At 40.3% G+C, this 25,903-nt stretch overlaps 2 protein-coding genes and 1 long non-coding RNA gene across 12 annotated transcripts in view; 2 read left to right on the forward strand and 1 right to left on the reverse strand.

Moving 5' to 3' along the window:
- The first annotated feature begins 722 nt into the window (after positions 1-722).
- LOC111090284 lies at positions 723-18,454 on the forward strand. Its single transcript, XR_005371452.1, has 3 exons — positions 723-830; positions 16,855-16,921; positions 17,500-18,454. It is a non-coding gene; the product is annotated as an uncharacterized LOC111090284 (long non-coding RNA).
- IDO2 (indoleamine 2,3-dioxygenase 2) overlaps positions 9,073-25,903 on the reverse strand; it is a 56,040-nt gene continuing 39,209 nt past the window's right edge. For 8 of the 10 annotated variants that reach the window (XM_038559996.1, XM_038559997.1, XM_038560001.1 and 5 more), the window contains 3 exons: positions 17,577-17,628; positions 11,170-11,318; positions 9,073-9,798 (listed from right to left, as the gene is read on the reverse strand). In XM_038559996.1, the coding sequence (XP_038415924.1) occupies positions 9,443-9,798; positions 11,170-11,318; positions 17,577-17,628 (557 nt within the window). In that variant the 3' untranslated portion in view covers positions 9,073-9,442. Of the gene's footprint in view, positions 9,799-10,728; positions 10,906-11,169; positions 11,319-17,576; positions 17,629-25,903 lie in introns of all 10 variants that reach the window. The other 2 variants (XR_005371449.1, XR_005371448.1) reach the window with 2 other exon arrangements.
- The window catches only part of LOC475575 (A disintegrin and metallopeptidase domain 3-like), a 233,712-nt gene continuing 228,588 nt past the window's right edge, over positions 20,780-25,903 (forward strand). The window contains exon 1 of the mRNA XM_038559192.1: positions 20,780-20,928. The gene's annotated coding sequence lies outside the window, so the exon portion shown is untranslated. The remainder of the gene's footprint in view (positions 20,929-25,903) is intronic.

The following is a 25,903-nucleotide window of genomic DNA, read 5'->3' on the forward strand; positions in this document are numbered from 1 at the left end:
TGCGCAAAGCCATTAAATGTAGACTCACCAATCAGGGCCACCATGTTAGGATCCTGTATATCTGGGGTGCTGCTTCCAAGAGTCACAGAAATTCACAGATGCAACCTGGGGCAGGAGTCCAAGTGACTAAATGCTGAAAACCAAGTCCTCTGTGAGATACTTGAGAGGCACTAAGACGGCTGGCTGGGATTCTGCTTTCACTGCCCCGCTTCATTTTCTTTACTTTATCAGCTGAAGCTGGATAATGATAGTATCCACCTGACAAGCCTGTGGTGAAAAATCAAATGGAATAATACTGTGAATGCACTTCGGAAATTATACACATAGTATTATTATTATTTTGGCATTACTACTATTGTATGCTCTGAATGCTTCTATCTGAGTTATGCCTGATGCTCATGCTGTAAGTCTGTCAGCATTTAAGACTTTGCTCAATGTATATTTAAATACTAGGTGTTATACTATATGTTGGCAAATCAAAAATAAATAAATAAATAAATAAATAAATAAATAAATAAATAAATAAGATTTTTCTAGTATAAAGTGTATTGAGGGAAAGACTCACAAAATAATTTGCCCCAGGCTGCAGATCTTAGAGGGCTAAGTAGACTCCTGTTCTCTGGTAAGACAGTTTCTTCCCCTTTTACCAGAAGTTCTGTGTTTGTACTGCTGGCTCTATCCCAAATGGGTTCTTGCCACACACTCTCCAAGCTTATTCATTCCTTCACTCATTGAAAGAATATTTACCGAATACTCCTATGCTGGCACAAGGGACTCAGCGGTGACTTCATGGAATTTATAGTCGCATAGAAGAAGCAGTTATACAACAGGTAATTGCAAATACCCTATTAAAGAGATCTGGAAATAGAGGCAGGTCTGAGTTTTAGGCAGCCAGGCTGCAGGTGGCAGGTGGGGGGTTGCAGCCAGGCCCCCCTGGGGCTGATGTCTGAATTGAGTCTTCCAAGATACCTGGGAGTTCATCAGGAAGATACAGAAGGGGAAGGTTCTGAGGAATTCCAGGCTCTATATATGGAGTTGAATGACTTAATTAGCCATCATAAATGATGAGGAGTTAAGATAACATGATTTCAAATAGCAATAGTCGCTCAAATGTTTCATGATACTGTTTGGAAGGAACAGATAGCCATGGCCTAGGGAGGGCCTGTTCAATGGAGCTGGTGGTTATGGGATGGGTGTTTCAGGTAAGGGAGAAGATGGGTTTCTCTGGTGAATGCCATTATTAAACTACAATTAATTAGTTTGTTATTTACTACCGTATTTGTCATAAATGTTCCTTATGTTTAATGCAAACAAGTAGAGTCCAGCCTAAATGCCAATGAACCAACTAGGGCTTAGAATAATTCGTGGTTAAGATCACAGACAGAACTAATTCCCAGTGCACACAGCCCAGGAACACCTCTTACACACTCAGCAGAGCATCACTGAATGTGAGAAGAGAACTCAGAGATCATGCAGTGCAATCAGCTCACTTCATAATCCGAGACTCTGAGGCTCAGTGAGGCAAGGCTATGTACCCAAAATGGGCAACAGATAGGAGGAATACACTCATCTAGCTACACGGCGGGTATTTATTTGCATAAAAATCCTGATCGTACTAAACATTTTCCAGCTCTGACCTAGGACTAACATTTCAGATGTAGACTGCTGTAAACTTATGGAATGCAACACATTTAAACAATTTACTCCTGACCTTGAGAACAGCTAGAGTTTCTTCCAACCTGAGAGCAGCTACTTATATAAGCAGGACTTCTGTTTCAGCGTAGCTAGCTGTGAGTTGAAGATAGTGTTGGGATTTGAGTGCCAGCTGCCTGGCTTTAGGTGAGGTGTGGGTTGCCTCACAGAACTCAGAGGGAGTTCATCCCCTGCTCCTGTCAACACCACCTCTACTCTCCTGTCCTTCTCCTTCCCTTGAAAATTTACCAGCATTGCTTAATAACCTAACTTAAGGTTTTCAGCCTATGGTAATTCAAAATCCTTGGGCAAGGTTAATGCTTTCCTTCTTTACCAATCTCTTATACCACAGAGTGAATTTTAGATTCTTTTCTGAAGAAAAGTTTCTAGAAACATGAAGGGCCCTGAGAAAATTTGGCTATTTAAGAAAGATAGCATACAGATGGGTTTGGTTGCCTACCTCAACGTGTATTCATCTCCTTCTTCCTTTTTTTTAACAGAACACTATTTTTTGCTAAGTATATGGTTGTTCTGTTTAAGGACTAAGCTTGCTAGTCTCTATTGTAGCCAAGAAGGCTATGAGACTAAGACATGATCAATAAAAAATGGAAGAAAAAAAAAAGAGTAAGGGACTTCTTGGAAGTTTCCTCAAAAAGAACAGAAAATTATCCTTCTTTTCCATTTTCTTCTTGTGAAGAAGGGCAGATAGAATGGCTGGAGCTCCAGCAGCCATTTTAAACCAAGAAGTGGAAGAAACTTCCTGAAGACATCAAGGAACAGAGGAAGAAACCTGAGTCATTAATGACCCTATGGAGCCACAATTCTATCCCGGTGTATTTTAAAATATTAGAGAACAACAAACTTATCCTTAAGATATTTTTGATTATATAAAATATAACATTGTGCTGAGAGATGTCACCAAGATGAGAGTTGGTGGCACAGACAAGAGAAGTTAGAGGTGTGGAGGATAAACTTCCCATACTTTACAGCTTAGCCCATCCCATCAGGTAGTAGGATATAGCATTCCTTCTCCCAGAAAATTAGCTCCTTCTTACCAATATGCTTATCAGTCTGTAGCTCTGGGGACACCTGGGTGGCTCAGTTGGTTAAGCGTCTGCCTTCAGTTCAGGGCTCAGGTCATGATCCCAGGGTCCTGGGAGGGGATGCCCCATCAGGCTCTCTACTCAGTGGGGAGTCTGCTTCTCCCTCTCCCTCTGCACTTGCTCTCTTTCACATAAATACATAAAATCTTTAAAGAAAATAAGTCTTTAGCTGTGATCCTAGTTGTAGCTGTTGTTTTGTTTTGTTTCAAAATCTACGTATCTCCACTTCTCTCACAACGCTGACATGATTTTGGGTTGATTTAAAATTAGATATTTTATATTATTTAGAGTTTAGAAGGAGTGATGGAAAGGTTTTTGTGTAGTGAATGTGATGGCAATCAAACCATCTAAGAAAAATATTTCCCTAAAAAAGATGAGAAAGCAATGCAATAGGAATTTCTCAATTTTTCCAAAGGCCTTTTTCTGGGGTTCTTAGATCATAAATTTCTCCTTTCGGGTGAAGTCTGAGAGGACAGAAATAAGTGGAACTCTTCTATGACTCTGTCTTGGGTTTATGAAAGCAAGCTTTCCTCCACACTATTCAACAGTGCATCTAACAGTCCCTGGAAATTAATAACAGCAATTATAATAGCAGTATGTGGTTAGATGATGTTTGCTCTATGTACACACTGGTCTGAGTGCCTTTTACATATAATAACTCATATAATTATCATACCATGTAAGTGTGATTATTACCCTAAAAGTGAAACATGAAGATTTTGCAAATTTATTGAACGGAGGAACTAGAATTTGTACCCAGGCAGGTGCCATGGAAAGGAAGGACGTTATGAGTAGATTCGTATGATCTTCATACCCTGTGTTGAGATCACTAATCTCAAATTTGTATTTACTATGCAGCTACAGGGGATTGAGTAGTATACAGTGTAGATTTGTTGTCTTCATTAGTTTCACATGAGAATTTTAAGTTCTCTGTTCAGTGTCTTTATTGGTCACTGGAAGTTAATGGAAAAGGAAAATGATAAATTAGGACACTCTAAGTTTGTGTTCTTTTATGCCTCTTTTGTTCTTTGACAGCAGGTTGAGCTTGGTAACAGTGAGCCGTTCAGCTAGATGCCACATTGCCTATTCTGTCCACTGACTCAGGCCATCCCCATTTCCCTCTCCAGAGTTTGCCATAACTCCAGTGCTTGCCGTAATAGGACATTTTTAACTGGACCACCTATTTGCAGGTGCAGATTGCATCACTGAGCTATTGTCATAGGAGGTGTTCTCCACCAGTCACACATGGCTAAGTGCCACAGAGTTGGGATGGGTAAGGGGGCAATGAGGAAAGAAATATTTAATGAGTCATGATAGTTGTCTTCTCTTATACACAAAACCTCAACTAACCTTTTTCTAAGCCTAAGGCAGTTATTTGGCTTTTCCTGTTTCCTATATTTATGTGATCTTTCTCTTCAATGCTCAGTCCTATTACTAATCTTCACAATTTGGCAGCATTTAAGCTTCCCTGACAGTAAAGATCCTCGGATACGACTAGTCAGGGAAGTAAGATGAAGAATTCCTTTCCAGCTTTAAAAAAAGAAAAGAAAAGCATTGATGTTTTTCTTTTTAATAAAGAAAAATATAAAAAGAGGAATGCAAATTTCCACAGTTCTAGCACCCAGAATATCCCTATTAAAATGCGTAAAGAATGGTTTGCTTTTGGACACAGATATCTATCTGGATTGATTTATGTGGTTCTGTGTGGAGGCAGGGTTCTGGGTGATAACGTCTCCGGATTTCTGGACCCAGTGCTACTGTGGAGAAAGAGATACTTTTAAAAACTAGGAAAAAACCTTTGGCCTGTGAGATCAGCTGGCAATCCACACCTTGCTTGGAGCTTTGGGGCTGAGCATCGCGGGTCGCGATTGCCCTCTGGTGGTCGTGAGCCAGCCTTGCAAGCAAAGTTTAACCCGCTTGATCTGCATCAGACAATCCTCACTGCCAATGATTGCCAGGGCCTGGGGTGAAAGTGCAAATGGACATCCAGGTACCATTTCTGTTTACACATATGTAAAAATTATAAATTAGGTTAGCAAATAAATAAAAGATGTGCTATTATTCTACCTAAAAAAGATACTTTCTTTTTTTAATTTTTTCAAATTTTTATTTAAATTCTAGTTAGATAATATATGGTGTAATATTGATTTCACAAGTAGACTTTAGTGATTCATCACTTATGTATCACACCCGGTGCTCAACACAGCGAGTGTCCTTCTCAATGCCCATCACCAGTTTAGCCCATCTCCATTGCCCACTTCCATCCAGCAACCCTAGTTTGTTGTTTATCATTAAGAGTCTCTAATGATTTGCTTTCCTCTCTTTTTTTCCCTTCCCCTATGTTCATCTGTTTTGTTTCTCAAGTTTCACATGTGAGTGAAATCATATGGTATTTGTCTTTCTCTGACTTGTTTCACTTGGCATGAAATACTCTAGCTCCACTCATGCGGTTGCAAATGTCAAGATTTCATTCTTTTTATGGCTGAGTAATATTCCAGTGTGTGTGTGTGTGTGTGTGTGTGTGTGTGTACCACATCTTCTTTATCCATTATCATTTGGATGGACATTTAGGCTCTTTCCATAATTTGGCTCTTGTTGGTAATGCTGCTATAAACATCTGGATACATGTATCCCTTTGATTTGGTATTTTTGTATTCTTTGGGTAAGGATACAGGGTTAGCACTCTTGAGACCATTTGTGCAAGGTATTCTGGAGCTCCAGGCACCCAGAGCATGATTTGGAAAATGATGGTAATGGAGATGGTGTGGGCTCTTAGAGGACAGGTCTGGTGACCAAACTTGGTTACCTAAATCTGACTTGTGTTTACCACTAGAAATCCCATGTCCTATGAAAACCTTCACTGGGATGTTTTAAAGCCCCCACTTTTCAATCTTGTGTCAAAAGATTAAAAGAAGAATGAAAAATCCATATGATGGTAACCCTGTTTTAGTGTCAAATGGCTATGGTGCCGATTATCCATCTTCCATAGTTGTTGTTAGTGAGTTTTCCCCTGACCGTTTATGTTGACAAATGTAGTTCATGTTCACAGTGATGGACAGCCCATTACTGCTCGCTCTGAGTGATATGACCAAAGCCAGCACCTGAAGCAAGTCCTAATTCCAAGTAGGAACAGTAGACAGCAGATCTGCCTGTGGATGAACCATTGTGTTTTGTGTTGAGACAGTGTGAATATGATTTTTACATTGTGAGCATAGTCATCACATTTCCTGAACTCTCTTGGAAAGTTTACATAATTAAAATGAAAGCAATTACATATTATTTGTTCAAATATCTTATTAATTACTATTTACTGCCAGTGTTAAATAGCCAATTTTTTTTAATGATAGCATTTATGCAAGAGAGAAGTAAATAATGCCAAATATGGCAATATAATTTCAAATGGCTGCTTATTTTTCATATTTTAGTGATAAATTAATAACAGATACGTACATAATTACATTTTCTTCTTATTATTATCATTATTGTTATTTTGTCTAGTATGGCTGTGCCCCTGATTGGGTCTTTAAAAAGCTGATCATCCTAAAGGCAAGTTCTACTGGTCCCAGGACTCCTTGCCTTGTGAAGAAAGATATGGCCTGTGAAGGCTCAGAGTAGGGGTCTAAGGCCCTCTGCAAATGGCTCCCAATGTACAGTGACACCAAATTCTGACTGACACCTTTAAAAGAAAAATTATTTGTGGATAATTAAAGGCAAATACAGTAATCCAGTTTGGTTTGAAATCTATACAGCTGCCATAGAACCACGTGGGCCAATAGATTTGTGAGTTTACAAAGGAAATTACTTTGCAAACGAAAAATCATTTATTTTTGATGATGCTTACATTCAAGAACTCAGTTTTTTAATGTTAGTGGGAAGCAGATGCTAAACTGCAAAAATTAACTAGCGATTGCATTTCAGAAAGCAGTGATATCCGACTTCTTTATTAAGTTTACTGTTATATGAACAAAGAAAGAGAAGAACATTTCTTCCATTAGCAAAGCAAATAGGACATTTGTGCACCAGAAAATGCAAGACAGAACTTGGTGGGTGAAATTCATTGTTGTGGAAGGAATAATTGGCTTGTAGTTACCTCAAGTTTTTTATCCCAGATCTTAAATTGGATAGGATCTCACAGGTATCAAGCATTTCTTTATCATTGGTGTTTTGTTTTATTTTGATTTTAACCCAATATAGATTGGACTGAGACAACAAAAAACAAATTTCAGACTAACAACAGGGGAGGAGAAACTCAGTCTCTGAGCCTCACTGTCTTGGTTTGACATCCTGTAAGCTGAGAGTTTGGGGGATCCCGTTCACCAGCATGCAGCCTAGGAATGAGGAAGTGTAGGACCTGTGTGCCTGCAGAATGCACATGGCATGTTACCCAGGCCATTTAACTAGTATTCCTTTATGGTTTTTGTTTGCTTCCTTTTGAAATCATCCCTGAATCTTTACTAAAGTCTTCTAAAAATTACTAAAGTAATCCTAGCTGTATGTGGACACAGTATGAAAAGTAATTGGTGACCCCTTGACCCCGGTAGGACTAGGTAGAGTGGAGCAGCATAGATGAAGGTGACTCTCATGTACAAGGTTTAGGACTTTAAGGTCTTATCCCCCTTCCCAGATGAAGCTTACTCCTATAATATCAACTTTGAGAAACAATGGGTTGTTATTTTTATTAACAGAGACGATGGTTTCATTCTACATGGATCATGCAGCATAGAAAGCCTTTAGTTGTCAATGTGGTCAGGTTTTTTGGTGCAGTATTCTGTGCTTTTCTCTAGGGGTTTCTCTCCAATGCACTGCTACATCCTTTCCCAGCATCTCTTGGGGATAGCTGTACTCTATGCCATTTTTGTACCTCCTCTCCATCATTACAAAGGATGATTCTTCTCTGATAAAGATGTGGGGAGGGTGTGTGTCAGATACCATAACGATCCTAATTCAGGTTCTTCTCAAGGAGGCTTCTGATGGTTAACTTTATGTCACCATGGCTGGGCCATGATGCCAAGATATTTGGTCAAACATTATTCTGGTTGTTTTTGTGAGGCTGTTTTGTATGGATGAGATGAACATTTAAATGAAAAGGTAGCCAGTCTTTCAATTGTTGCATCGCTGGGCCTCCAGCCTACTGGTCTACCCTGCGGTTTTGGAATTTCCAGCCTCATAATCATACAAGCCAATTTCTAAAAATCTCTCTCTCTCATATATATATGATATATATATATATATCATATATATATGCTGTGTGTATGTGTGTGTATATATATATATATACACACACACACACACACACACACATAGAGAGAGAGAGAGCATGATGTATGGTATACTGTAATACCTATAGTATACTATAGTATATATGCAGTACATATAATATACATATAGTCAGAGTGGGGTTTAAGGGCCTAGGGGATGTGGAAAGTAGTCAGGTGTTTTTTCCAAGTGGCATGATATAGGACTTTGAAAGCTGAGTAATCTGAAAAGCCTCTTAGACAGGATGAGATAAGCTGTAAGCTCCATTCGACCAGTACCCATATGGGGAGGGGGACTGTGTCAGCAGATGTTAACTTGGGTGGAGGCTACCCCCAATGATCAGGTACTCTCCTTGATTGGTCCTCTGGAATCTAAATACTGTCCCAGTAATATGTGTGTGTGAATAGTGGGGCTGGATGGAGGGTAGCCTAAATTCGTGGAGTTTACCCTAAATTGGCAAGATTAAAGTTTTCTAGCTTTCTATTATTAGATGAAATGAGATCTTGAGATAGATAATGAATTGATCAAAAGTTACATCTATTTGTCAACTAAGTATGTGGATTTACTATTTATTCCCATTTTGATCATTTACTTCCAATAGGTCAATTAACTCATTTTACAAATACAAACTTTCAGTGTCAGGAGAAAGAATCATTCTTCTAAAAATGAAGAAGGAAACTAAAATAGAATTTGCAAATTGATGAAACATGTGAAAGAGCCTCATCCGTTCCCACATCATTAACTATTCATTGTTGTACCGGTGACTTCCAAGACTTATGTGAGCCTCGTCTTTCCTCCACTTCGCCATCGGAGCGTTTCCAACCTTCTGCCACAAACTCGGCATATGCAAGAAGGCCAGACGGGGCCCCAGACAATCTCTGGTTTTTGTTTTTTGTTTTTTTTTTTTTTCAATCTCTGCTCTAATCCCTAAACCAGCACTCAGTAGGAACATAATAAGCTGTTAACTAAATGAATGAATGTATGAATATTTAACTTGCTTTTTAAAGAAATCAACAAGGGCATCTGTCTACGCGCAATTTTATTTGGTTTTTGAAATTTAGATTGGTTTTCTAACACTTTGCAAATAGAATAGGGGCACACTTGCTCCTCTGTAGCATTCTGAATGAGGAAGTGTCCAAAGCTGTTTGCTATTAAGCAGTAATCAGGGAAAGGAACGTTTCTGGCTGCAGAAATTTTCCTCTGTGAAGACAAACAGCTCTCAACCCAGGAGGAGATGGTGTTCTACAGTGCAGGAACATATATAAGGCTGATATCCCTTTCAGATTATTCCAGACATTCTTATTCTTCAGGCCCATGTGCGCTCCAAAGGGAGAGAGGGAAAGGGACACCCAAGTTTGCTGGTTTTGCATTGTTGGGCAGAGGGCAGTCTCTTAATCACTTTGGTGGAGAATTGCCTCTAAAGTCTTGTCCCTGACACTCTTCAGGAAGCTCAGAACTACAGTGCCACCTGTGCCCCTCTCTTCTAAGGCTTGTGATGGCCCAGGGAGATGGTTTGGCTTCCTGCCCTTTGCTTTGGTGGCCACTGTGATGAGGTATTTGGTCACCACAGTGATGTGATAGCTGCGAAGCTCCACCAGGGCCTCCACACACTCGTTATAGGTTGTCAGAAGTTGGTCATTTCCAGAGGACAGGATGTGGTCTCTCAGTGAGGGAGCTGAATGGATTTCTTCTATAAAGGCCTTATGGGAAGGAGGCATGTACTCCCTCATCCTGTGCAGAAAGTCAGCTGAAAGGAACAAACCAGAACAAGGTCATAGCTCCACATGGCAAGATAAGAGAGCCTGTCTACTTTTCTGGACATTAGTGCAGCAAAAACTCACTTTTGTTCTAACTGTCCAATCTACATTCCTGGCTCTTTTGCTCATAGGAGTCAAATACTATATCCTTGACTACTGATAGGAGATGGGAAGGAAAAATGAAGCAGCACATCTCAGATAACTAAGTTAGAACTAGATCTATCAGCCGATGTATAAATATGTATTGTATACCCACAGAGAGCAAAGTACCTTGCTAATAATCATCATGGGAGATATCTACAAATGTAAGGCATAAACCTTGAGCTGATTTGCTAAATACTCTGCTAAAATTTGCTTCCTAGGTGCTTTGTTTGGAGGGAATGCTAAGGAGGAGGAAAGTAAAAGACTTTTATAAGGGCAAGAAAATAAAGAATGACCAACTGTTTTTTCATAATTGCCTCAACGTCAAGTTGCTTAAAAATCAAATCAATAGGGGCACCTGGTTGGCTCAGTTAGTTAAGCGTCTGCCTTTGGCTCAGGTTATGATGCCAGGATTCTAGGACTGAGTCCTGCATTGGGCTTCCTACTCAGTGGGGAGCCTGCTTCCCCTTCTCCCTCTCCCCCTCCTTGTGCTCTCTCTGTCAAATAAATAAATAAAATCTTTTAAAAAATCACATCAATAGATATTTATAGGAAATATAGATAGATCAATCATTTATAGGATATCCATTATGTGTTTAATACTATCATAGTTCTTGACAACTGACTTTTGTGGATGAGACTGGACTCTATGACACAAAGTTCTAGTCATTTTTTCTAATCCAACTTGAAAAATCTGTACTCTGAAGGGCCTGTTTGCAACTATTAAACATTGGCTTGCTGCTGGCAGGTAAGGAAATGAATAATTTCCAGCTTCTAACCTGGTAGACTCCTCTTCTAGTCGAAACAGACTTGGCCTGAGGTTGCAGCAATTTTACAAGGAAAGGCTTTAGTGGAGGAGCTCAGACCCATCACCAGCTATATCCAGAGTTAGTAACTTGATGCCACAGCTTTCAAACTCCAGATCTCTCTCCCAGTTTAGAGACAGGAAGCTTCTGCTTAAGAATCCAAACAAAACTACAGGAAACAGCTGGATATATAGCAATGTTTTAAGATGGAAGTGAAACCCAATATCCTGCTGAGATCAAATATTAATTGACTTGACACAATAACATTTGGCAGGCACATCGCCTCCTGGTTGATTGGGAGAAGTATAGACTTTGTGACATTTTAATTTACACTTGGTCTTATCAATTGGTAAAGATATCTCTGTTTTTCCTTCCTGTTATGGAACAAAAAGAAAAAGAAAGTTTCTGACTTACCACTTTCCTTGCTATGACAAATGCCTAAGAATTCATCAAAGGCATGAAGCACTGTGCTCTGAGCTGCACTCCCTCCAGAGTACTTCAAGGGCTCTGTGGAGACTCCTTCATAGGTCAACCCCACAGGCATTGCTGGGTTATCCTTCCATCTAAGCCAGAGTAAAAGTCAAAGAGAAGGAGTGGGTGCTAGGAGTTAAGAGCATATTTTCTGATATGGAAATGTCAAGTAAGAAAGTAAACATAATTTCAATGCTAATTTTAGAACAAAAGACTGGATATTTTTGTAGGACATGTCCTTAACCATGCTTCAACATCATAACAGGCCACAGAATATAGCCCTTCCTTTCCTCAGTTGAAGGGTTATTCTAGAGAAGTAAAGGATATTTAGAGAAGAATCCTTAGCATTGCTCCTATGACATATTTACTAGAAAAATTCATTTATAAAGATGATATCAGTGCTGATCCATAGGAGCAATTTAGCGGCTCTGGAATAATCTTCAGTCCTTCTGCTAACCTTACTCTTGATGACCTGATATCTTTAACTCTGCAAGTAGAGCTTTGAAAGTAAACACACACACACACACACACACACACACACACACACCCCTTTGCCCTTCCTTGAAACAGTTATAACAGTTGTCATGCTGAACTGTCAGTTGTAAATACTACCTGACTTTATGGGAGTACCTCTGTCAAATATATTCTTGATAACAGGTATTGATAATGAGGGCAGCGATAAAGAGAACACAGTGCAATCCTACAGGTTACCAGAGGGACATGTAGATGGACTGGAATTGAGGCCCTGAATCTTGTTCACATGAGGTGGGTCTTCCTCCCTTCCTCTCCTCTTCTGTCACCTTGATTCCATTTCTTTGTCTTTTTGTGTCTGAGTTGCCCTACTTCTACCTCCAACTATTTTATTCATTTCCTGGTCACATTTTTTTATAGGTCTCGACTAATTCCAGAGACTATGTGGGTGACTCCATAATAAAACAAAAACAATAGCACCAAGAACATATTCTAATTGTACTGCCAACATGTTACTGTATACACCCCCTTCACCTTCATGTTCTCATTTGACCTCTTTTGAGTAGATGAAGGCAGGTTTTTCTAAAACCCATTTTACAGATAAACAAAGACTCCAAATCTTTAAGGCTCCATATTGTTAGAAATGGGGAAACCAGAATGTAAATCCCAAACTTGTAATTTTCTATTTCCTTTTTCTTGAGATGCCTGCATATAGATTTTCACTTTTTACTAAGGAATAGAATCTTTTTTGTTATTGCCAGGAACAAGCCACAGTCCCTGCTGGGAATGGTTTAAATAACAGGCTTACACTGATGTCTCACCTTCTTCCTTTAATTCTAAAAGTCATTTTGCTCAAGAGAAGGGAAATGCATTACACACATGCAAGAGCCATAGCCAGACTGCTCTTGCTGTTCATGACCTTTTTCCAATACTTTCTTGAGGTAGGAAATGCTATAAGGAGCTGTGGTGTTTTCTTTGGAGGCTTGTTTGGTCAGATGTTCTATGGTTTCCACTACATGAATGTCAGAGTGGCCTTTGCAGTTGGGGCAGCATCACTCTAAATAGATGAGGCATAGAAAGCAGAGCTGGGGAGAGCAAAGGAAGGATTCTGATCATAAGATTAGAAGATGCTGTAGCTATTGGGAGAGAGGGTTCTTTTTCAGGCAGTTAAAGAATTTAATCTCAGCTTTGATATTTATTAATGGTGAATATTGGCTTGGTTAATTAACCTCTCTGAGCCTCAGGTAAGAGATACTAGGATCCATCTTACTGGGTTGTTGTGAGAACGAATTAAAATAATACCTGCTCAGTGCCTGAAACATATTAAATATTTGCTAAATATTAGCCATTTTATATTATTCAGGTGAGTTGGAATCTCTGCTCCCTCCATCATTACGCTGCAACTTTGCACACACCTTTGTGAGTCTCAGTCCTAAATTGCACCTACTTCCTAAAGCTGCAGCATAATTAAATGGGTTTATGAGAAGTTTTATGACTTGTCAGAGCTCAGAGCACTGCTTCAATAAAATCTCTAAATAACCATTTATGGGGAAGGAGTATTGAAAAAGTGAGCAAAGAGAGGCCACACTGGTTCAGAGCTGTCTTTGCCATCCTGTGGATGATCTCAGATAGTCAGTCTGGTCTCTTTCAACAGTCTCCTCCTCATCATGAACGCTTTAAGTGTTGGACTTTATCAGGGCTCAATCTTTCGGCTTCTTGCTACTTTCACTTCCCAAGTGGTCTTATCTAGCTTCATTGATTTAAAAAGCAACTATATTAAGACAATTTAAAAGCATACACGTTTACCTGGATCTCTCCATTATGGTCCAGACTCATGTATTCAACCACCTACTTACAGATATCACCACAGGAATGAGCATGTCCCAAACTGAGCTCCCAACTTCCCCTCTCTTTTGCCTAATTTGTTCCTCCTACAGCCTTCCTCATCAGAGAAAATGGTAACTCCTTCCTTTCAGTGGACCAGGCCAAAACCTTGGTGTCATCTTCATCTGATCTTATTCTCTCCCTTCTGCATGCAATCCAATAGCAGATCCTGTCTACTTTACCTTCAGTCATGTCCACAACTGAACATTTCTCAGCACCTCTGCTGCTTCCACTGTAGTCCAAGCTAGCATCCTGGATTGTGGGATAGCTTCTTTAATACTTTCCTGGCTTCCAGGCCTGTTCTCAAATCATCTATTTTTCACTTAGAAGATAGATTAGTGATTCAAACTTAAGAGAGATCATGTCATTTTTATCCAGACTTGCTACTACTGACTTTCTCTCTCAGAAAGGAGCCAACAAGCTCTGACATGATCTGGTCTTTTGCTATCACTTCTATCTTTTGCATTCTCCCCCGTGTGTATTCCATTGCAGTGATACTGGCCTCGTTGCAACAATTCCTCCATGACAAGCATGCTCCAACCTCAGAGTTATTGCAATGTCTGTTCCTTTTGTTTGGAATAAATATCTAGGTGTTTTAGTTCTCACTTCCTTCAGATACCTGCACGAGTGTCACTTAGAAGTGTGGCATTCCCAGATCATAATAAATAAGAAACTTCAGCTACCATCCCTATCTCTCCCTGATGTCCTATGTCCTACTTTGCACTTTCCCACATCACTTATTGTTGTAACATATAATATATACTTACTTTAATTATATTAATTTATGCATTATCTGGATCATATCATTAAAATGTAAGCTCCATGGGAATGAGTTGCTATTTTGTTTTATTGCACCATACCTACAACTAGGAACTGTGCCTGGCACATGGTAAGCACTCACTAAATAGTTGATGATTGAATGAGTGAAAAAAATATCACTCCATAATTCCATATTATATGTCTAGAATATGTAGACCCAAAAGTTTGTCTGGAAAGGACCTAGCAGCCAGCTCTAAAGAGCTCAGATGCTCAAATGGCCAGGAGACATCAATCAATCTCTTTTTGGTGCCTCAAATGAAGAGGATGTGTTAAAGCCACATTGAAGGTGACAGGGAAAACACCAGCACATAAGTCCAAAAAGATAAAATAAGGGGACCTACTTTGAAAACCCATGTTCTCCACCTATGATGAGATTAGTCTGAGGATGGGAAGTAGGATTTCTCTGACTTAGACCAAGGACTGCTCCCGTGTACTCTCAGGCCTAAACTACTGTTGGTAAAAGAAAAGAATTAGTTTCCTTTCAAATCTCTGTAGGCAAGGTTATTTTTAGTCTTTCTCATAGCATATTTCTAAGAAACCTAAGAGGAAATGTAAACAGAAAGAAAAAAAGAAAGAAGTGAAGTGACATTTTCCACAGGGGCTGATGACTTCCCTGGAAATTTAATGTGAGAGGGAAATAAAAAGAATACTTTTAATCTACAGATGATGAAACTCTCCCAAATAAATTTTTCTTAAAAAAGCAAATGAAAACAACAAATCAAACATAGGACAAACCAAGAATATGGGAGTAGATTTCGATTTTTCAAGACAAGTCTTGGGAATTCTCAACAGTCTAGATGATTCTAGTCATCCACACTTATCAATAAATTTAAGATGTATTGATATTCAGATGTAGTTGTGCTACATGGGAAATATTTTTGAGAATCAGGCAGAGGGGAGACATTCATGTAAATCAAGATAAAATGCATCACTGACCCAGAACTTATTTTAATGAAAACAATATGCCCTTGCAGTGACCATTTCATCATGATGGGTAGAATTTTAAAAATATTGCCCCAAGGGGCAGCCCCAGTGGCTCAGCGGTTTAGCGCCACCTACAGCCCGGGGCGAGATCCTGGAGACCCGGGATCGAGTCCCACGTCAGGCTCCCTGCATGGAGCCTGCTTCTTCCTCTGCCTGTGTCTCTGCCTCTCTCTCTCTCTCTCTCTCTTCTCTCTGTGTATTCTCATGAATAAATAAATAAAATCTTAAAAAAAAAATTGCCCCAAGATTTCTGTTCTAGTTCCTAGAATTCTTCATATTATAAGCTTGCATGCCTATCGATATGATATACAGCAGGGCAAAAGAGACTTTGCAGATGTAATTAAGATTACTAATCAGTTGACCTTAGTACAGGGAGTTTTCTGCATAATCTCAGTGGGCCCAACCTAATCACATAAGACCTTAAAAGCAGAGTTTTCCTCTGGCTAGTGGCAGAAGGAGAATTCGGAGAGATTTAAGTGCTAGAAGGATTGGAAGCTCCATGGTTGCATTGCAGGATACCATGTGGCAAGGAAAACAGGAGGCCTCCTATCCGACAGCCAGCAAGGACACAGAGACTTCAGTTTCAAAACCACAAAAAAAAAAAAAAAAAAAAAATTGGATTTTACCACAAACCTGAATGAGTTTAGAAGCAAATGACTCCTCAGACTCTCCTGACAATGGCTCAGCCCAGCAGATAGCTTGACCTCAGCATTTTGAGACCCTAAGCAGAAAACCAAGCTGAGTTTGCCTGGCCTTCTGACCTACAGAAATGTGAGAAAATAAATGTGTGTTGTTTTAAACTGCTGTTTTAACTTGTTATGCAATAGTGGAAGACTAACACAAATTTGTTATGCAATAGTGGAAGACTAACACAAATACAAATTTGACAGCAAAATGAAACACAGTGGATTTTCCAGAATTAAGTACTTCTTAATTCCGGTCTATTTAAAATGTTTTTAAAAATGACCCTTTGTTCTCTAATTCTACCAAAACCTATCTACATGTTTTGCTTAACAATTGTTGCTGGAATCACTGTTGTATAATCAAATCTTTTGTCTTAACCCTGAGCACATGCAAAATGCACAGAGAGCAAGAAGAGTTCTAAGGATAGATGATCTCTTTGGAGAGGATTTGGGGACTGAGTAGGCATACAGCAGAAGTCTGAACTCTGAGAAACACCCCCAATTCCATTCTGCACCCTTCCCCATTTTTCTTGTTTCCTTATAAATCAGGTACCCATCACTCTCCAGTTATTTTCTGGAGACCTTCTGGCTTCCATTCTCTGAGCCCGACTGAGGCCACACTGGCCTCCCCTTTGAGTGTCTCACACTCCAGACCTACTCAATCTAGAGAAAGTACTGAGTTCACGTTGTCATTCCCTTTTTGCACCAATGTAATATACCACTAAATCTACTGATAAATCAACAAATCTATGGTTTTGGTATTGGATTTGTCTCTGATTACTTTCAGGCACAGCTTCAGATTCTTTCTGTCAATAGCACTTCAGCATCTCCTCATTATCAAGATGGAACACGAGGTGAGTTCTATTTCACATTTTTCACCTCATTCATTCACTATTTTTGTTTTTCCCTATTCACCATTAAAAAAATCAAACAAATACACTTAATTTCTCTCAATTAATATGAATAGGAAAGGAATTTGATTAAAACATGTCAAGATAGAACTAATGTATTTAAAGGAAGAAATGTATCTAAGGGTAGAGTTCTGTAACTGGAGAAATGACAGGCTATGTGACAAAAGAAGAGACCTGCAAATAGAACAAATGGCTTGGGGTAGCTCTTCTAGGAACATTAGAAGAAAGCTATTAAGCCACTTTCTATGCTCTCATCTGCCTTGGTAACAAGGGGAAGAGAATGGATATAAATGATCCAGCTTCGTGGTTACATACTGGCTTTTTTTTTCTACCACTGAGATGGGATTCTAAGTGAATACAAATGAATCTAATATGATGGTCTAAGGAAAATTATTACAAGCTTAAATATTCAACCTTCAGTGTCATTTGTCATGCAGGTGGTACCCCACCTCTTTTATCCAAGGGTGGATCCAAATGATCACTTTGCTAGCAAGGGTTTCTTGGTGTGTTTCTTGCCATAGGAAGCTCCCATCTCCTCTCAGAAATTTGGCATATGCTACAGAGGCCTCATGCAGGAAAACAATTGAACTTTACTTACCCAGAGAGAAAGATCCGGATGACTGCATAAAATATGTCTGGATCAACATAATCTGGAGAAGCAATCAAAATGTGAACTTTACTACAGGCAAAGAAAGCAATTGGTTACATGTGCTTGGGTCCTGCTGCTCTCCTGGGGCCATCTCCTCTATCTGATCTTTGTGGAAACCTGGAAGGAAGGCCATAGCAGGAGGGGGATGGAATGTTCTCTTCTGTGGCCCCTCACTGGCACTTACAGAATATTAAACTGTTCCAAATGCTCCTCTCTTCTATTTGTGGCACTTCCCTTTCCTGAACTTCATAACAACAGAAGGAGTGGTCAAGGTCATTTTTAAAAATTAATCTTTTAAACAGACATGATATTTGAAAGAACGCAGGAAGTAGTAAGAAGAAACATGGAGAAAAAGAGTCACCTTTCTCAAGGCTTTCACAAGAGAGGAAAACTAAAGTCATCAATGCTCAAGCAAAGTTCCGTACATGCAACGAAGGACAGAGGAGGCGAGAGTGTCTCACGCAGGGGTTGCCACACCAGGGCCTGCATGGGTTGTACAGCTCCCTTTGTAGCTGCATCCATAGTCTAATCAGCTAGTTTTGCCTCTAAGCCAATGCGTGGGGGTAATGGATTCCACTAGTTTATTAATTTACATTTAAAGAAACGTGTCCTTACATTTGCACTACATTTCTTTTCATTAACTTTTGAAGATTGTTCCTTCTTCTTCACGTAACGCGGCCCCTCTGTGACCTGGCATGTTTCTATTACCTGGATTCCTGTCTATGTTTCCTTGTTTCTCTTTGAGAACAAAACAAAACAAAACAAAAAACAGGGGTGCCTCAGTGGCTCAGTCAGTTAAGTGTTTGCCTTTGGCTCAGGTCATGATGTCGAGGTCCTGGGAGCAAGTCCCATGTGGGGCTCCCTGCTTGGTGGGGAGTCTGCTTCTTTCCCCCTTCTGCCTCTCCCCCCGCTTGTGTGCTGTCTCTCTGTCAAATAAATAAATAAATAAATAAATAAATAAATAAAATCTTTAAAACAATGCAAAATACCCCCAAAACGTCTTTTTTATAAGACCCAAATAATGTCATCTCTATACCATCAGTTCCCTTTCTACCATCTTACCTAGTCTCAGTTTCTCTATCTCTACGTTTTCCGAAGCCCTATGGGCTCAGGTAACTCATAGCTTCCTTTAGCCTCAGGGATTTCCAGTGCTCTGCTCTTTTGTGACAATGTCCCATGTGCTGCACTTTTATTTGGGCCCTGTTTTTATAGCTTTTCCATCTGGTGCTCTGTTCCCACAAAAATATTTATTATGTAGAAATTTTTGCTGAAGCAGTAATGACCAGCAATAATTTAATATTTTATCCTTGAAAGTAAAATGATTAGCCAATAGATATAAAATAACTTCAGTGTAAAAATATTGTCAATAAATGTAAGAAAAACCCATTTATTATATAACAGACAAAAAAATTAGCTAATTAAGAATGGGAAGAAGAGGATCCCTGGATGGCTCAGTGGTTTGGCACCTGCCTTCGGCCCAGCGTGTGGTCCTGGAGTCCCAGAATCGGGTCCCACGTCAGGCTCCCTGCATGGAGCCTGCTTCTCTCTCTGCCTGTTTCTCTCTCTGTGTCACTCATGAATAAATAAATAAAATCTTTAAAAAAAGAAAAAAAAAAAGAATGGGAAGAACATCTTTGAACTGATAAATCCACTGAAAGCCTACTGTACATTTTGTACTTGATATTGAAAGATTAAAAATAAGTATTTTAAAATGTGGAACAAACAAGGATCAGCCTTTCTGTTCAACATGATGTTAGAAATCCAAGCCAGAAGAATAAGAAAAAAATATTTAAAGAAATAAAAGTTATAAGTATTATAAACGAAGGAGTAAAACATGATTCTCAAATAATATGATTTCAACATAGGAAACCCAAATGATTTGCAAATAATTACTAGAATTAATAAGAGTGTTTATCAAGGTCCTAGATCCAAGGTTAAAAGTCAAATGTCAATTTCATTCCATAAACCAGCAATATATAGTCGGGAGCTAGTTAAATCAAAAGATACCATATTCACTAGAAAAAAATGTAAAAAGCAACTATGAAAAAAACCAAAAGATATCAAAGTGTCTGACTTTGAATGAAATTAGAGAAAATTCAAGAAATTAAAGAAAAAAATCTGTCTATGTTGATGGACAAGAAAACTCAGTATCAATATCAAAGAGAAGAAATGTATCTAAAAAAGAGTTCTCTGTGTGGATAAATTTTAGTCAGCAGACAGCAACATGAAGGCATGATTTGGAGTGGCTTGCCCAACAACCTTAGTCGGTGTTTCTCTGCTATTCTCTGATTCTCCACACCCTTGATCATGAGACAGAAAGACCGCATATAATATCAGAATCATGATATTTTTCTCCAAATTAATGTATGGATTTAATGTAAAGTGAGCAAAATTTTTAACAGATTTTTTTCAGTGCAATTTGAGAAAAGCTGATTCTAGCAGTTTACATGAAAGGCAAAGTGTCGAAAATAGTACAGGCACTCCTGGAAAAGCAGGCCAAGACAAGGGGGGTTTCTTCATTTGAAATGAGAAATACTATGAAGCTATAGTTCTTAAGACAAATGATATTCCTGCTGGGGAAGACAGACAATGAAAGAGAATAGAAAACCTGGTAACAGAGCCAGTCATTTCATAAAGTCTGATATAAGACAGTGCCAATATTGCAGATTAAGGATTATTCAAAGAAAGTAAATTGAATTTATTTCCCATGTCGCATTACATATAGATAATGATTATGTGAATTAAGGACTAAAATGTAAGAGACAAAACAACAATTTCAGGAGAAAATGCAGGAAAATATACTTATGACCTACCACTATGAAACAAAATCTTAGGCAAGACTTCCTAAAACATAGACTTGGCAAAAGAAAGGATAGATACTTTGACTATGTTTAAATGTAAAAGTCCCACTTTCAAAAGTCCTAAGACAAACCACAATATTTGCAACGCACTAACTAACAAGAAGCAGGCCACCAGGATGTACAAAAAAACGTACAAAAAGATACGAGGCCATTACAAATATAAGGAAACATCCGCATTCACAAAAGGGACAAGAGTGGTGAGCAGCAACAAGCATGCACATGCTCACACGTGCACACGGAAGAGCCCTGCACTGGAATCAGAATGTAGGGATGAGGTCATCCTCACGGTAGAGTAACAGCTTTCCACTGTCTGCCCCACCAAGAACACTGGTTCAGACGATCACACACAGACAAGAGCGTCTTTGCGAACATCCAGGAATTGGTTTAAGTTCCAGCCCTCCCCTGAGCAACAAGATCGGGAACTGGATACATCGAAGAAGGTAAGAACATTTTGTTTTGCTCACATGGCTCAGTCTGCAGGGCGGCAGCAGCCCAGGGCCGAGAGGCTTTCTAGGGCTGATTTTTCCCGTGAGGGAAAAGGAGCGCATATGAGCGAGCGCCTGGTGTCCCCAGCTGTATAGGAATCCTGCCAAGGGGACCCGTTTCTTTCTCACCCCATCCAGAACGTGGAGGCATGCCACACAACTGGGGAGACCGGGTATGGGGAGGAGTTAGCAGCCTGCCACGTGGGGCTCTTGTGTGTGTGTGTGTGGGGGGGGGCATTAAAGGGATGCAGATTATACCAATCACCTCACAGATCCTGTTAAGAAACCCTCCCGTGACATTCTGAGCATGCTTCCCCCGAAGATTATGTGGGACCCAGGAAATTTGCAAAAATCCCCTACACCTCGATGAGCAGAGCAGGACTAACTCTATTCTGTGCTGCACCGGCCACCTCCTGTGCCCCCACACGACCTGCTTATTGCTTAGGGCGCTGCCCCACCCTAGTCGAGCCCAGGGCACCCTAATCGGAAATCGGCTCAGTAATAGGCCAGCTCAAATGGATACTATAGGTAAAATGTAATTCAATCGGCCACCTGCTTGTGGACCGACAGGACTGTGCAACTTTCTGCCTATCCCATGGGCCACTGGCCCCTATAAAGCTGCTATGCCTCTTAGTCTCGGGGTCCAAGTCCCTGCTCCGCTGTGTCGGGTATACTTGGACCCAAGCTCGAGCTTGTAAATAAAGCCTCGTGTGTTTGCATCGCTGTCGGCTCCTTGGTGGTTTCTCGGATTCGCAATCTCGGGCACAATTACCCCAACTAGCACCGGGACCCCTCTGCTTGTAGTGTCTTCACCCACTCTGTGGCCAGCTCTGTGTGCACTCCTGTAGGCCGAAAGAGTGAGTCTTTACTGATGATTAGTGAGCTCATGCAGCAAACTGGTTGATTCTGTGGGATTGGGAGAAAGAGCACACATTTGAGTCTTGAACACTGCCCTAGGGAAGGCAAATGGAAGGCGGTCAGCCCCTGGCCTGGCTTTGCAGGATCAAGAGAAGGCACACACAATTAAAGCTGGGTGACAGGCACTGAGGAGGGCACTTGATGGGATGAACACTGGGTGTTATACATATAGTATAAGACAAATCGAACTCCAATAAAAAAAATATACAAAAATAAAATAAAATAAAACTTCTGCCACAAGAGGGGGCAAGTAGTATGGAGATGGCATATCCACAGCCTTCCGGGAAAGCCTCTGAATCCCTACCAGGGCTGATGGAAGGTATTTCCTTCCAATATTTGAAGAATACCTCTTCAAATATTTCTTACAGCAATGCAAAGATTCACAGAACATTAAAAAAATCAAGGAAATATGACACTACCAAAGGAACAAAATAACTTTTTGTAGTTGATCCAAAAGAAATGCAGACCTATGATGTGCCTGATAAAATTAATTCAAAATATCTGTCTTAAGGGTGCTAAGTGAACTATAAGAAAACACAGAAAGACAAATCGAGAAAATCAAGAGAATGACACATGAACAAAATTAGAACTATAACAGAGAGATAAAAATCATCAAAAAGAACACACTACTAGGAAATATATTTTGGAGAATGACTCTGAACACCATTCAGAAAATACCAAGTAGAGAACCTACTGCTCTGTTAACATGGGGCTGGTAAGGTAGCAGAACCATGGTTCTGGTTTCTGGGTGTAATGTGGGCACATTTTAGCTAAGAAGGGCATTTCCTACAAGATGATGACACAGAGGCTCCAAGAACACACCCAAGTTATGCTCCCTCCTTTCCCTTCCATGGTGGCTTCTGAGTAGAGCAGGGAAAAAGGCACCAAGGACTCTACATCTTTTGCCCGGAGGGCCAACCACAGGTCCATTTAACACCTGGCCAGACACCTTCCAGTGTTTCTGTTGTTGTGTTCAGCAAAACACAAAATATCGTGGTCAAGCATCCTTCTCTTTTAAATCCAAGTGAATCTCTAGAGAAATATAACATCTGCTTCTGATTTGTTTACACTGATAATAATTTTTGTGTCAGAAGCATTATTTTTCTTTTGTTTGGAAAAACCTGAGGGAACTTGCTTTTAAATTTTTCAGGGGTAGGGATTTAGATTTTATATTGAGAAGTAGTATTTACACAAAGCAAAACCAGGAAAGCCTTGCTTTGGATCAGTGCTGTAAAACCACAAACACTGAATTACTGTAGTGTTTTGACCTTACATTAACAACATTCGTCCTGTCCCACTTGGAGAAGTAACAGCAGGTGCTGTGTTACCAACACCTGCGATGAAGCATTGTAGACGCATAATCGAACCATACATCTGATGCTCACGACCACTAAACTGTAACTTTTTCGTGTAATTACAACTGTCAAAGCCATATACTTCTGGATGTCTTATCATCATCTTAAGCATGACAGGTCTCAAAGCAAGTTCATCATCCTCCCTCAGAGCCCCCGTTTACTTTGAAAACAATCACCCCATCAGGCCGAACTCAATTCAGTCTTCCAAGTGGCACATCTTTGCCAGAGGCAACGTGATCTTTTCCAACCAGCTGTGAAATCACGTTCGCTTCCTGGGCACGTCCTCCTGCCTCTGATGGTACCTACCCTCTGCCAGTCCTTGGTCCCCACCCCTGATGTTGGTCTTGTTGGTCTTTTCTGTTGCTATGACGCTCTAGCCCCTTCCCCTTTTCCCAGACTTGGTAGCATTGTTGGCAGGCTGCAAGCCGCTCTATGCGCTTGGATGAAACCTGGGCTTAAATCTGAAGTGTCAGTCGGAGCCAATCAGACAGAAGGTGAATAGAAAAAAATGTATGAAACAGAAGGAAGAGTGTAAACAAGCCTTGAGGGTGAAGAAAGTTGTAGAGAGCAAGGTGGGGTCTCTCACGTCAAGCAGGGGCCTGTGCCAAGCAATGAGGTAGGCAGGTAAGGGTACTGCTCCTGGGAGGTGTCCTGGGGACCCAGGCCTGACCACACGCAGAACCAGAGGGGGTCTGCAGGAGCCCGAGACTGATTCAATCCCTTTATTACGGGAGGACCCGGGCAGCGAGCTGTCAGCCTCCTCAGACGTGACCCCTCTGTGTCTGACCACCCTAAAAAGGCAGCGGCTGCCAGGCTCTGGCGGTCCCTCTCCACGGTCTCCGACGGGAGATCCCCGAGGCCCTGCCCGGCGGGAACAGCAGAAGCACCAGGTGCCGGCCCGCCCCGGACCCACCGGACCGACTCTGGCTGTGGCCACTGCTTCTGCGACCTCGTTTGTCGTGTGACTTGCCTCCTGTTCGCTCTGCGTGCGCTGGAAGGAGCCGCGTTTAGTCACCTGGTGAGCTGCTGACTTTGGAATCTCGAACCTGCTCTATAATTATGATCGACTTTGCTTTATTACCGAATGAAGCTGACCTTGTGGAAAGACACAACTCGTGTGCACCTTGGGAACGTGCTCAGGACAAAAATTCTTTTTTTTTTTTTTTTTTTTTTTTTTTTTAGGACAAAAATTCTTTTTGGGAACTAAAATCTAGTATTAGAAAGAACAAGTGGTGTCAAATAAAGATGAATTGAAATTAAAATATTCTGGGCTCAGACCATGCTGAATGCTGCAGAAAGGATTAAAGATTTTGTTTGGCCTTTTCTTTAGAATAATGGGGGCAGCCCGGGGGGCTCAGCGGTTTAGCACCGCCTTCAGCCCAGGGCCTGATCCTGGGGACCGGGGATCCAGTCGCGCATCAGGCTCCCTGCAGGGAGCCTGCTTCTCCCTCTGCCTGTGTCTCTGCCTCTCTCTGTCTCTCTCTCTGTCTCTCACGAATAAATAAAATCTTAAAAAAGAAGAAGAAGAAGAAGAAGAAAAGAAGAAGAAGAAGAAGAAGAAGAAGAAGAAGAAGAAGAAGAAGAAGAAGAAGAAGAAGAAGAAGAAGAAGAAGGAGAAGAAGAAGGAGAAGAAGAAGAATGGATAAACTAGTGCATGCAATAGGAATGTAATGTGATGGGCATATGTAATTTAAAATTTTCTAGTGGTCATATTTCAAAAGGTAAAAAAAGCTGGCAAAATTAATACCAATATTACATTTTAGCTAACTCACAATAATCCAGAATATTTTCATTTCAAAAGATAATATAAAAACTATTAATAAGTTTTTAGTAATAAATTTTTGAAATTTTCTGTATATGCTTACAAACTTAAGATTTATTTTACGCTTGGGGCACCTATGTAGCTCAGTTGGTTAAGCCACTGACTTTTGATTTCAACCTCAGGCCCTGATCTCAGGGTCGTGAAATCAATCCCAGAGTCCAGCTTCCCACTAATTGCAGAGTCTGCTTATCCTTTTCCCTCTGCTCTTCCCCAAGCGCTCTCTCTCTCTCTCTCTCTCTCCAACAGATAAGTAAGTAAAATATTTTAAACATTTATTTTAAGCTTACTACATTTCAATTTGGATGCTTAATTTTCAACAATTAAGTTGAAAACTGAAAATATGACCTATTCCATAGTATAGCTGTGTTTAACAAAAAACTATTTTACATTGATTCTATTTTTAATTTCAATTTCATTTGTTTAAACAGGATTCAAATTTAGTTCCCCAGTCACACTGATCACATTTCAAGTGTTCAATAGCCACATGTGGCTAGAGGCTACCTTACTGCAATGTGCCAGGAGAGAAGAGTTTGAGGAGTAAGGGCCTACACTTCAGGCTTCTGTGTAGAGAATGAATTAGACTAGGTAAAGGGCAGATGAGAGACAGGATGGGAAAGGTCACTGCAGAGTCCTGGCAAGTGATAATGAGAGCCAGTTCCAGAGCAATTGATGGAAACAGAGATAAAGGAAAGGATGCAAACGATACTCTAGAAAGAGACTTTCATTTGGGGGCAATAGGGTACTATCTCACTTGGACTTATCCTTCCACTAAAAACAATCTGAAAAGAGGGATAAGAGAAGCAAACATCTTAAAGGCATCAAGAAGCTGAAGAAA

This window comes from Canis lupus, chromosome 16 (genome assembly GCF_011100685.1).
Source record: "Canis lupus familiaris isolate Mischka breed German Shepherd chromosome 16, alternate assembly UU_Cfam_GSD_1.0, whole genome shotgun sequence".
NCBI lineage: Eukaryota > Metazoa > Chordata > Mammalia > Carnivora > Canidae > Canis > Canis lupus.